The 13,928-nt window shown below is 41.6% G+C and overlaps 1 protein-coding gene across 2 annotated transcripts in view; it reads left to right on the top strand.

Annotated features, from left to right (window-relative positions):
- ryk (receptor like tyrosine kinase) overlaps window positions 1–13,928 on the top strand; it is a 309,552-nt gene that overhangs the window by 252,145 nt on the left and 43,479 nt on the right. For both annotated transcript variants that reach the window (XM_060835028.1, XM_060835027.1), the window contains one exon: window positions 10,154–10,263. In XM_060835028.1, coding sequence (XP_060691011.1) covers window positions 10,154–10,263 — 110 coding nt within the window. The remainder of the gene's footprint in view (window positions 1–10,153; window positions 10,264–13,928) is intronic.

Below are 13,928 nucleotides of genomic sequence, written 5' to 3'. Positions count from 1 at the left end.
TCTCTTTTTGTAGCAATATCACAATGAACTGTAATTTATCAAGTTTCTGTTCCAAAGCTACAGACATAGATCCCATGCCAGCTGAATATATTGAGCTGTTTGGTAAATTGTAGGGTGCAGCAACATTTGGAGTTTCGTCAAAACGATAACTAATAGCAATGTATATACAAGACCCAAATACATGGAAGTAAATACTTCAAATAATCCATATCTGAATCACAACAGGCATTGGGTTTGCATGGCAAAAAACAATATGAACTAAATTAGCTAAATGTTATTATATAATTCCTTTGAGCAATGGTGTATTGTAAATATATTGGCACAGTCATTGCTGGCATAGAGTGCTAGTTGAAAAGGCAAAACAATTTTATCCTGTTTCCGCTTACATAGAAAAATGTTGAATAATTTCAGAGACTGTACTTTTGTATAACCTGTGAAAGTTTCATAAAAATTTAGAGATATTTAGAAGAATTAATTCAAAAAAATAAATATGTAGGCTGTTTTGAATAATTTGAAACACATTATCCAGTAGAGTCTGGGCTAAGGATTGTTCTGGTTGAATATATTCAAGTTCCTCTGTAAATAAAAGAAGCAACAAGGCATGAAGTAAACATGGGTAATGATATGCAGGTTAAACTTTTTTTTTGTGAAGTGTTGAAAATACTTGAGTGATTTTTGAGGTGCTGCATTTGTCACAGACAGATTCTGTGACATCTGTGAATAGTCTGAGGGCAGCAGTGGCAATGTCTGAGGATCTTCTGTGTCAAAGGGAGTTAGACGAGAGGGCAAGAATCATGTTATGTTCTATGTCAAATTAAAGTCAGACACCTCTATGTTGCTGGACCATGACAGGAAGCAGCTTGACAAACCAATCTGTGCACCCACCTTTTTGGGGATATACTCGTCTGTGCTCTTTGGACTGTCATCCTATGTAGGTCCTTGTCTGAGTCCTGAGCAGCAATATGTGTCTGCCACCTCAGCCCATACGCAGTGAGTCAGCATATCTTGGGCTTCCAAAACAAAAGACACTGATTGAGTAGTGTCTGGAAGGAGATAAAATGTGAAATGCTTACGTTTGTGCTTTGTGAAAAGTCAGCTTCGTGGAATGTTCCTTCTACAATATGTGGGAAAGCAGGAACACTTCCAGTGTCCATAGTGACCATATATGCAGGGAGTGTGTTTATGTGGTAAATCAGGAGCTATAATTGAAGCCCTTGGAGCTGCAGATGGACTTAGTCTGGATCATCCATGAGGTGGAGAACGTTTGGAACAGCAAATCTAGCAAGTTGTTCTCACAAGTAAGGGCTACACAAACAGAAGAGTGTAGAATAGCATAGAACAGTGCAACACAGTAAAGTCCCTTCGGTCCTTGATGTTGTACCAAACTTTTATCCTACTCTAAGATCAGACTAACCTGCATTACCTTCATTGCAGTAACTTCCATGTGCCTATCCAAGAGTCACTTAAATGTCCCTAATGTATCTGACTCTATTGTCACTGACGGCAGTGCATTCCATGCACCCACCACTCTCTGTGTAAAAAAACCTACCACTGATATCTCCCCTAAACCTTCCTCCAATTACTTTAAATTTATGCCCCCTTTGATAAACATATCCTCCATGGGAAGAAGTCTCTGGCTATCCACTCTATCTATGCTTCTCAACATCTTGCACACCTATATCAAATCACCTCTCATCCTTCTTCACTCCAATGAGAAAAGTCGTAGCTCCCTCAACCTTTCTTCATAAGACAAGTCCTTCAGTCCAGACAGCATCCTGGTAAATCTCCTCTACACCCTCTCTAAAGCTTCTGCATCCTTCCTATAATGAGGTGACCAGAACTGAACACAATATCCCAAGGCTTTTATGAGCTGCATCATAACCTCGCAGCTCTTAAACTCAATACACCATCTGCCTTCTTAACAACCCTATCAACATGAGTGGCAACTTTGAGGGATCTGTGGACATGGATCCCCAAGCTCCCTCTGTTCCTCCACACTGCCAAGAACCCTGCCTTTAACCCTGTATTCTGCATTCATATTTGACCTTCCAAAGTGAATCACTTCACACTTTTCTAGTTGAACTTCATCTGCCACCTCTTAGCCTAGCTCTGCATCCTGTCAATGTCCCGTTGCAACCTACAATAATATCCATAAGTCCATCAACATTCGTGTCATCGGCAAACTTACTAACCCACCCTCCCATTTCCTCATCCAAATCACAAAGGTCAGAGGTCCCAGAACCGATCCCTGCAGAACACCACTTGTCACCGAGCTCCAGGCTGAATACTTTCCATCTACCACCACCCTCTATCCTCTACAGGCTAGCCAATTTTATATCCAGACAGCCAGATTTCCCCGAATTCCATGCGTCCTAACTTTCTGAATGAGCCTACCATGGGGATCTTTATCAAACGCCTTGCTAAAATCCATGTACACCACATCCACTGCCCTATCTTCATCAACGCGTTTTATCACATCCTCAAAGAATTCACAAGGTTTGTGAGGCATGACCTGTCCCTCACAAAGCCATGCTGACTATCTCTAATCAAACTATGGTTTCCCAAGTAATCATAAATCCCGACTATCAGAGTTCTCTCCAATACTTTGTCCACCACAGACATAAGCCTGGAATTCCCTGTGGCCATTCCCCCCTCAGACAGGTATACCATTTTGGATACTGTGGGAGAAATGGCCTCTTGACAAAACAACAGCAGCAACCACGCCAGTGGCACCACAGTTAGTTTTATTGTACAGCAGGGATGGCCAACGTGTTGGCAAACGATCGTGATAGGGAACTGGAGTCAGGGGCAGAGAGTGAGACTCCAGGATGGAGAGTTGCCTCCCATGGTGGCAGAATCAAGGATGTGTCTGTAGTGGGTGCAGGACATACTGAAGGGGTAGGGTGAGCAGCCGGAGGGCATGGCCCACAGTGAGACTAATGTCATAGTCGGAAGGAGAGATGAGCTCCTGCAAAGGGAATTTACGGAGTCCGGTGGGAAGTTGAAAAGCAAGACCTCTGGGAATGTAAGCTCGGGATTACCCCTGTGCCATGTGCCAGTGAAGCCAGAAATAGGAAGATAATACAGTTGAATGTGAGGTTAACGAGATAGTATAGGAAGGAGAGTTTCAGATGGCTGGATGACTGAAATATTTTCCAGTGCAGAAGGAATCCATACAAGGAAGACAAATTGTACCTAAATCAAAGGGGCACCAATATCCTGTAGGGTGATTTGCTGCACCACTTGGGAGGGTTAAACTAGTGTAACACGGGGATGGGAACCAGAGTTTGTGGAGTGTTTAAAGGGAAAAGGTCAATGTTGAGTCAAGTAAGTCTAATAGGAAGAACAAGCAGGGCCAGGTTAATGAACATGGAATTCATTTTCCTTCCCCAATTTAGCATTTTCACCCAAGGACCACTTGGCACACTTGCCTTCATTGGTCATAAGATTGAGTATAGGAGTTGGGATGTCATTGTTGCAGTTGTACAGAGCTTTGATGAGGCCACTTTTGGGAAAACTGCATACCATTCCTGTCAACCCTTTAAAAGGAAGAATGCTAAGCTTGATAAGAGGCAGAAAAATGTTACAAGAATGTTGCCTGGACTGGAGGGTTTGAGCAATAGGGACAGGCTCAATAGGCTAGGGCTGCTTTCCTTGGAGCATCAGACACTGAGGCTTATAGAGCTTTATAAAATCATGACGGGCATGGGTAGGGTGAATAGCCAAGACCTTTCTCTAGGGGAGTCCAAAACTAAAGGACATGGGTTTAAGATGAGAGGGGAAAGATTAAAAAAGGACATTAAAATATAGAACATAGCTGCAGGAGTAGACATAGAACATAGAACATTACAGCACAATACAGGCCCTTCAGCCCTCAATGTTGCACCGCCCTGTCATACTAATCTGAAGCCCATCTAACCTACACTATTCCATGTACGTCCATATGCCTGTCCAATGACAACTTTAATGCACTTAAACTTGGCGAATCTACTCCCGTTGCAGGCAAAGCATTCCATACCCTTACTACTTGTTGTGGTTCTGTTCACCGAGCTAGGAATTTGTGTTGCAGACGTTCATCTCCTGTCTAGGTGACATCCTCAGTGCTTGGGAGCCTCCTGTGAAGCACTTCTGTGATGTTTCCTCCGGCATTTTTAGTGATTTGTATCTAAATAGGCCTCAAGGCCCTCAGCCCTTCCTCGTAAGACATTCCTTCCATACCAGGCAACATCCTAGTAAATCTGTTCTGCACACTTTCCAAAGCTTCCACATCCTCCAGAACTGTACACAATACTCCAAGTGTGGCCTTACCAGAGCTTTATACAGCTGCAGCATAACCTCCTGGTTCCGGAACTCAATCCCCCTATTAATAAAGGCCGAAACACTGTATGCCTTCTTAACAACCCTGTCAATCTGGGTGGCAACTTTAAGGGATCTGTATACATGGACACCGAGATCTCTGGTCATCTGCACTCCCAAGAATCTTACCATTAGCCCAGTACTTTGCATTCCGATTACTCCATCCGAAATGTATCACCTCACACTTGTCCACATTAAATTCCATTTACCACCTCTCAGCCCAGCTCTGTATCCTATCTATGTCTCTCTGCAACCTGCTACATCCTTCGTCACTATCCACAACTCCTCCAACCTTAGTGTCCCCCGCAAACCTACAAACCCACCCTTCTAAGCCCTCATCCAGGTCATTTATAAAAATGATGAACAGCAATGGACCCAACACTGACCCTTGTGGAATGCCGCTAGTAACTGGACACCAAGATGAACATGTTCCATAGACAATGAACTTAGACCATTTGGCCCTTCGAACCTCAACCACATTCAACACAATCATGGCTGATCCATGCAATCTCAGTATCCCATTGCAACCCTCTTCCCATACTCCATGATCCCTTTAGCTGCAAGGGGCTCTCTTTTGAATATCCAGCCCCAATAGTTTCCTATGGGAGAGAATTCCATAAATCTCTGAGTGAATAATTCATCCTCATCTGAATGGTTAACCCTTTATTCTTAGATTGTGACCCTTTCTTCTGGACTTCCCCACATTAGGAACATTCTTCCCATATCTAGCCTGTCCAGTCCCATTTGGATTTTATACTTTTCTATGAAATCCTCCCTAATTCTTCTAAATTCCAACGAATACAAGCCCACTTGATCCAATCTTTCCTCATCTGTCAGTTCTGCCATCATGGGAATCAGTCTGCTGGGCTCCCTCAACAGCAAGAATGTCTTTCCTCAGACAAGGAGACCAAAACTGCGCATTATACTCAAGGTGTGGCCTCACCAAGGTCCTCTATATCTGCAACAAGACATCTTTGCTCCAATACTCAAATCCTCTTGCTATGAAGACCAGCATGCCACTAGCTTTCCTCACAGCCTGCTACACCTGCAAGCCAACCTTCAGCGATTTTTTTCACCATGACACCCAGGTCTTGTTGCACCTCACCTTTTCCTCAACTGCCATCATTCAGATAATGCTTTCCTGCTTTTGTGACCAAAGTGGATTACCTCAAATTTATCCACATTATTTTGCATTTGCCAACTGTTTGTCCACTCAGTCAGTCTGTCATTGTCACCCTGCAGCCTTTTAGCATCCTCCTCAAAGTGTTCACTGCCACTCAGCTTAGTGTCATCTGCAAATTTGGGGACAATGGCATTCAATTCCTTCATCCATTGTTAATGTATATTGTGAACAGCTGAGGTCCCAGCACTGAACCCTGCGGCACCCCATTTGTGCCATTCTGAAAAGGATCTATTTATTCCACCTGAGGGGCAACTTTTTCACCCAGAGGGTGGTGCATCTATGGAATGAGCTGCCAAAGGAAGTGGTGGAGCAGGTAAAATTTCAACATTTGAAAAGGCATCTGGATGAGCAAATGAATTGGAATGGTTTAAAGGCTTATGGGCCAAATGGGCCAAGGTCAGATTGGGATGTCTGGTCGATGTGGATGAATTGGACCAAAGAGTCTGTTTCTGTGCTGTATGACTCTGTGACTCTACGATCAGTCTTATCCATAACTATCTTAAACCTTTCTGAATTATGGTCACTGTTCCCAAAATACTCCGCCACTGAAACTTCAATCACCTGGCCAGCTCATTTCTCAATACAAGACCTAATATGGGCCCTTCTTTAGCTAGACTATATTGTTTCAAGAAGCCCTCCTGAATGACCATAATTTCTGCCCCATCTAAGCCCTTGGCAATAAGTGGGTCCGAGTCAACATGGGGAAGTTGAAATCACCCACTGACACTGTTGTCTTTAAACCATTCCCTGATCTGCTTACATATCTGTTCCTCTTGTTCCGTGTTGGCTCTTGGGAGGCCTGTAGTATAGCCCCTTTGTAGCAATTGAATCTTCCTTATTCCTGAATTTTATCCGTATGTCCTTACTGGATGAGCCTTCAAAGTCCTTTCTTTTTTGCAACCAGGATATTGTCCTTAATCTTCATTGCAAGTACTCCACCGCTCTTCCATCCTTCTCAATCACACCCAAAACATCTAAACCACACAACTTCGAGCTGCCAATCCTGTTCTTCTGTCAATCAAGTTTGTATAATGGCTACCACATCATACTAATCCAGGTTTTAAATTCACTTGTTTTACCTGTTATACTCCTTGCATTAAAGTAAACACACATCAGGCCACCAGTTCGGCTAATGCCCTTCGGGCTTAGCTGCAACTCACACGTCCCTCCTGTCTTGGGAGTGTCAGGCATGAATAGAAGAAATTAGATTGGGAGTGGACATCTTTTAAAGGCGAGTTGATCAGCGTTCAAGATCAACTTTTTCTGACTCATGAATGTTAGGAATGGCAAGATTCGGGAACCATAGATAATAAGAGATATTGCAAAATTAGTCAAAAAGGAAAAGGAAAGCGTATGGAAGGTTAAGGAAACAAAAATCAAACAAGATCCTTGAGGAATATAAAGGAAGCAGAAAAGGACTTAAACAAGAAACCAAGAGGAAGTGGCCATGAAATAGGTTACATTTCTTGCTGACTGAAAACAGGAACTCAGAAAGGAGTTGATTATTCTGAGAGAAGTAAGGTGGAGTGGAAACAGGAAGTAATCGCATTATCTGCATTGTCAGCTTCATGCCAAATAGCAGAATGAAGGTGATTGGAGGTTGAGAAGACAAACAGATGCCATTCCTTTCAAGACAGATGATGCAGAATGCTGTATTGCGGTCAGTACCATAATGCAGGGCACTCTATAAACCTCAGGAGGTATGGAAAACTTTGTCTCCTGCTTACTATGCTCTACTTCCTTTTACTCTGTGCCACTTTGTCCTGCAGGTAAGACTGGTAAGTAATCTAATCTAATCTAATGGAGGCCAAAAACAAAGAACTAGGCCAGTTAACTTCTGTTGGGGGGATGGTATCAGAATTAATCATTAAAGACTTTATAGCTGCATATTTAGAGCAACTCAAGATGATCAGGAAGAGTTAGCATGATAATTATCAATAGGAAATCATGTTTAACCAATTTATTTGGAGTTCTTTGAAAGAGTGCTGTAAGGTTGAGCCTGTAAATGTTTGTATTCAAATAATCAAAAGGTATTTGATAAGTATCACATTAAACGTTTTTTTTTAGAGAAAATAGTGGCATTTTTATATGGGAACAAGCTTGGCTGACTGAAAACAGAGAGTATACCAGAATGCTGCAAGGATCTGTGCTGAGACCTCAACATTTAACTTACACCAATGACTTAGATGTGGGGAATAAGGGCATGGTAGCTACATTTGCAGGCTTTTTTTTAGATTAGATTACTTACATTGTGGAAACAGGCCCTTCGGCCCAACAAGTCCACACCGATCCTCCGAAGAACAATCCACCCAGAGCTATTCTCTTACATTTACTCCTACACCTAACACTACGGGCAATTTAGCATGGCCAATTCACCTATCCTGCACATTTTTTGGACTGTGGGAGGAAACCGGAGCACTCGGAGGAAACCCACGTAGACACAGGGAGAATGTGCAAACTCCACACAGACAGTTGACCAATGTATGAATTGAACCCAGGTCCCTGGTGCTGTGAGGCAGCAGTGCTAACCGCTGTGCCACTGTGCTGCCCAAATACGTAGGAAATTGTTTTGTGATGAAGGGATAAGGAGGTTTGAGACAAATAAATTGAACAAGTTGACAAAAAATGGCCAAAAACATGAAAAAGCAACTTAAACTGAGAATAACTACAAAATTCCCTATTGTAAAGTTATGGTGCATGAGTCAGAAAAAGTTAGTATGCAGATACAGCATGTAATTAAGACGGGTAATCAGATGATATCCTTTAAAAGAAGAGGAATTGAACATAAAAGTAAGAATGCTATGCTTCAGTTATAAATGGCATTAACAAGACTACATCTTGAATACTTTGTGCAGTTTTGGATTCCTTATTTAAGGAAGAACGTAAATGCATTGGAGGCAGGTCAGAGGAAGTTTATTAAATTGATGCCTGGGTCATTTTGTGAGGAAACGTTGGACAGGTTGGGCTTATTTCCACTGGAATTTAGAAGATTGAAGGGTGACTGAAGATTCTGAAAAGATGTTTCCTGTTGCAGTTGAGTGCAGAACTAGGGGGCACTTAAAGGTTATCCTTTCAGAACAGAGATTAGAATTTTTTTCTGAGGGTTGTGAGACTTTGGATTTTTTTACATCAGTAAGTGGTAGAGGCAGTTTCAAGGCTAAGGTGGATAGATTCTTGTTCGGCAGGATTTAAAATTTAAAACACAAAACAGATCAGCTTTGATCTTACTAAATAGCAAGCTAGCAGAATGGTCTATTTATGCTTCAGTATGGATGTCTGCATGCAAAAATGCAAAGTGCACATCACAGTTTGATGCACATAATCCAGGTGCAGCTGTGTGAAAGCAGTGAGAGGTGGGTCTGTGAAGATAAGTTAATGCTTGTGGATGTTAACTGAAAGTCCTTCGGCAACAAATGTTGCTGATTGAGTTGGGGTTGGGAGCAGTGAGAGATTGCTTGTATGGTGGGTCAGAAATGTCATGAGAAAATGCATTCACTAATATTGACCACCCCTTGGTCAATCTCTTTTAGCATTTCTGCCCGCCCTCAGGTCCAGAGACCTGGTAATATCCATTAATATGAATCCTTTGTATGCACTGATCATTAATTTCCAAGAATTTCCATGACAACACTCTTTTTGTGTTTCTTAGCTATAAGAGAAATAGGCTGCCTGTATTGAATGAAAGGCTAACACTCTTGTTGGAGCCTCCTGTTGTGTGCAGAGCTTACATAGCAGTATTATAAATCCTAGAGTTGCACTGAGGACACACCAACGAGTGACACGATTATTAGGTGAGAAGGGCACAGGAATTTTGTGTGAGTCTACCCTCAAGCTAAACAATGAAGTGTTACCCCTGTGCCCAAAGTTAGAGCAAATGAATTTCTCGTCCTCAATTATTTGGAGGGTAAAGGGGAAAATTTGACAAGAAACCAAGAGTTTGTATGCAGGAAAAGTTTGACATGCGCTTCAGTTCTAGGTGGTGTACTATAAAACCCAACTTTACTGCAGTGGACTCTGTGTATATTTACTACAATGGCTACTCATGCTGAATTTTATTTATAAAGCTTAAAAATTTTGGAAATCAGCACTGAAGTATTCATAGTTATGTGCTTAAATGGTTCACCTGGGTAGAGAGTTTATCAAAGACCATTGTAATTTTGTTATTGTAAGATCTACAACTGACTAAATCATGATAGAATCATAAAATCCCAACAATGTGGAAACAGGCCATTTGGCCCAACTTGATTGAGTTTGGACCTGGTGAAGCTTGAATTTGAGGCATGAGTCACAGTTGAGAGAGATTATTGGAACAAGGATGAAGGGGCAGTGACGCATGGAGAGGTACATGGTCCTGCTTGAGCCTGATGCTGCACCTGATGAGAAGTCATATTTGAAGATGTTTCATGGACCTTGACCTCTTGGATGAGTTTGGTGAACTTCATTATGTCGAGATCTTGGAACTAAGTTGTTTTAGCATTGATGAAGCATCCCTTCGTCTTGTCAGTTATCAACCCCAGGGCTTCTAATGCTTCAATGTAGTTACGTTTACTTTTGTGCAAATTAGTTGAAACCAAAGTAATTCATAATAATTTGTGTATTTTGTATTTTTCACAGGCAATATCTCAGCAGGACCTTGTACATATGGCCATTCAGATTGCCTGTGGAATGAGTTACCTAGCCAGGAGAGAAGTTATTCATAAAGACTTGGCGACAAGAAATTGTGTGTAAGTAGAAGACATTTCTGCCGAAACGTTTTAGACGATTTACCAATGTTTTTGCTACACATAAATAAAGTGAATGATACGCTTTCACGGACCTTATTAACTGTGTACAGGGTAGTTATTTGGAATGACAAAAATGCCTACATTGCATAGATTTTGTGGGAAGCTATAGAAAAATTGCAACAGTTGTGGAATATTCTGTTCTGTGTAAGTTATGCAATGTTTCTGAATCTAGCAGATCCACACCCATTGTAATCACTATCATCTCTCGTTTATGGTAATATTGATTCAGTTCCTGGAAATGATCAAGCATGAGTGTCATTGTTGTGGCAACGCAAACATACCCATCAGCACCAAAGCTTATTCTCTTAACATGTAATGTTGAGACTAATTACAATAAAATTGATGTTTTTTGTGAATGGACTTTTATTAAGTATTCATTATTCACTAAAGCCGTTGATTTAAAATGTGTGTATTAACAAATTTGTATGATAATTACCCAGATGCTGGCATTAATGTTGTGTACTGAGAAAGCTTCGTGAGGCCACTTGGAGAAGAGAGACTTCTTCATGTAAAATTAGCAGTGATGAAGTTGATTCTAAGATCAGGCTCCTGAATTTAAATAAAGGACACTACAGTGGTGAGACATGAGATAGCTGTGCTAAATTGAGGAAAACAACAAATGCTGGAGATTGCAGTGTCAGCATCCATGGAAAGAGAGAAAGGTAGCATTTCGAGTCTACATAACCTTCATCAGGACTGAAGTAAAATGTGGAGGGGGCAGCATTTAAGTTATAGTTTGGGGGATTGAGGTAATGGGGTATATAGTGCGGGCGGAGAAAAGATGTTGATAGTGATCGGAATGTGGGAAAGGCAGTGTGTCTAACTGCCAGACTTGAAAGAGCAAACAGTTCCACTGGGGAGAGGAGAGAGAGAGAGGACGTGGTGACAGAGAATGTAACAACTAAATCTAAAAAAAAGGAAAGAAATGGGAGAACCCCCACCGTAGTGACCCAAAAGTGCAGACTTGAGGATATGGAAGAGTTTAAATTTCAACAAAGGACAAAGGGATTGATTAAAATCGAGTATGAGAGTAAACTCATGGGAACATACAAACTGATCATAAATTGATAGGTACATAAAGAGAAAGACAAACATAGCACCCTCCCAATCAGAAACTGGGAAGTTGTTATAGAGAACAAAGAAATTGCAGATGATTTGAATAGATACTTTGTTTTTGCCATCCCAAAGGAGGACATAGATAGTGTCCAAGTTATTGGGAAAGACAGGGTAGAGTGAGTGAGAGGAACTGCAGGGAAAAGGTTTTGAGGAAATTGGTAGGAGTAAAGGCTGATTAAGCCCCAGGGCCTGATAACTTACATCCCAAAATGCTTAAAGAAGCGGTCCAATAAACAGTAAATTGGTGGTTCTCTTTCAAGATTCTGTGCACTCTGGAATAGTTTGAATGGATTGGAAGGGAACTAATGTAACCCTTCTATTTTAAAAGAAGAGGTGGAGAAAAAGCCAGGAGTTAGTGAGTAATTAACATTGTATCAATTTGGAGAAAATGCCAGAATCCATGAGAAAAGACTTAATATCAGAGCACTTGGAAAACAGTGACAAACTCAGACTAATGGATTTACGAAAGGGAAATCATACTTGACAAATCAATTGGACATTGTTTGAGGATGTAACTAGTAGAATTGAGAAAGGGGAACCAGCGCATGTGGTTTGCTTGAGCTTTCAGAAGGCTTTCAATAAGCACCCACTTAAGAGAGAGTGTCATAGAGTCATACAGTTTTACAGCATGGAAACAGACCGTTTGATTCAACTCGTCCATGCCAATCAGATATCCTAGATTAATCTTGTCTCATTTGCCAGTGTTTGGCCCATCTAAACCCTGGTGAAAGTGAGGACAGCTGATGCTGGAGATTAGAGTAGAGTGTGTGGTGCTGGAAAAGCACAGCAGGTCAGGTAACATCCGAGAAGCAGGAGAATCGACATTTCAGGCAAAAGCCTGCTCCTCGGATGCTGCCTGTCCTGCTGTGCTTTTCCATCAAAACCCTTCCTATTTATATACCCATCCAGATGCCTTTTAAATGTTGTAATTGTACTAGCCTCCAACACTTCCCCTGGCAGCTCATTCCATACACACACCACTCTCTGTTTGAAACAGTTGCTGCTTAGATACCTCTATGCCCTCCAGTTTAAGCCTATTTCCTGTAGTTTTGGACTCCCCTACTCTGGGAAAAAGACCTTAGCTATTCACCTATCCATGCCCCTCATGGTTTTATAAATCTCTGTAAGGTCACTCCACAGCCTCCAGCACTCCAGGAAAAACAGCCCCAGTCTATTCAGCTCTCCCTGTAGCTCAAACTCTCCAATCCTGGCAACATCCTTGTACATCTTTTCTGCACCCTTAACGTTATCTTATCTAAAACAAGCAGATCAGAAACACTTGCAGTATTCAAAAAGTGACCTAACCAATGTCCTGTACAGTCGAGACATGGCACTCCAACTCCTATACATCATACACTAACTTATAAAGGCCTTCTTCACTACCCTGTCTATCTGTGACTCCACTTTCAAGGAACTGAGAACAAAGACCCCAAGTTCTCTTTGTTCAGCAACACTCCCAGAACCCCACCTGCTTTGCTTTATCAAAATACAACACCTCACGTTTACCTAAATTAAGCTCCATCAGTCACTCCCCGGCCCATCTGATTAAGATTCCACAGTACGCTTAGATAACCTTCTTCACTGTCCACTGCACCACCAATTTTGGTGTCATCTGTAAACTTACTAACCATTTTTCCTATAATCATATCTAAATCATTTATATAATTGACATAAAGCAGTCAACCCAACAACAATCCTTGTGATACATCAATGATCACAGGCTCCAGTCCAAAAACAACCATCCGGCACCACCCTCTGTTTCTTACCTTCAAACCAATTTTATATCCAAATGGCTAGCCCTCCCTAGATTCCATATGACCTAACCTTGCTAATCAGTCTACCATGTGGAACCCTTGTCCTTAACCCTTGAAGTCCATAGAGACAATGCCCACTGCTCTGCCTTCATTAGTCTTTTTTGTCAATTCTTCATAAAACTCAATCAAGTCAGTGGGACACAATTTCCCACATGCAAAGCCATGTTGACTATCCCTACAACTAAAGCACATGGGCTTGAGGATATAAGTGGGAATGACAATAGATTGGGTGAGAAGGCAACTCCAAAATGACCTGGGTGTCTGTGTACATCAATAGCTGAAAGTAAATATGCAGAAGACAATGAGGAAGGCTAGTGCTTTGTTCAGTACAGGAGAAGGGCTGCCCTTGGTGAGATTGAGAATCTGAAATCTGAATACAGGCTGGAGTAACTAGTTGTAGTCAGGAGCACTCATTTAATAAATGCTCTTACTAACATAGGCAGCAATAAAATGGTGTCTTAATGCAAATAACATGACAAAATGGCTTCTAGGCTGCAAATTGACAATTCTGCTTAAAGCTGCATAAGATGGCTTTTAACCCTGCTAAGAGCTAAACTAACCATAGTCTGTCTCAACAAAGATTAGCAGACAATGCATCCTTTACACCATAGAAATAACTAGGCTAGATAAGACTTCCTAACCATCCTAACTGACCTTGCAAGTGCAGGTGCAGAG

This window comes from Hemiscyllium ocellatum, chromosome 13, assembly GCF_020745735.1.
Source record: "Hemiscyllium ocellatum isolate sHemOce1 chromosome 13, sHemOce1.pat.X.cur, whole genome shotgun sequence".
NCBI lineage: Eukaryota > Metazoa > Chordata > Chondrichthyes > Orectolobiformes > Hemiscylliidae > Hemiscyllium > Hemiscyllium ocellatum.
The sequence above is the reverse complement of the archived record's forward strand: the minus strand, read 5'-3'. Positions and strand labels throughout refer to the sequence as shown.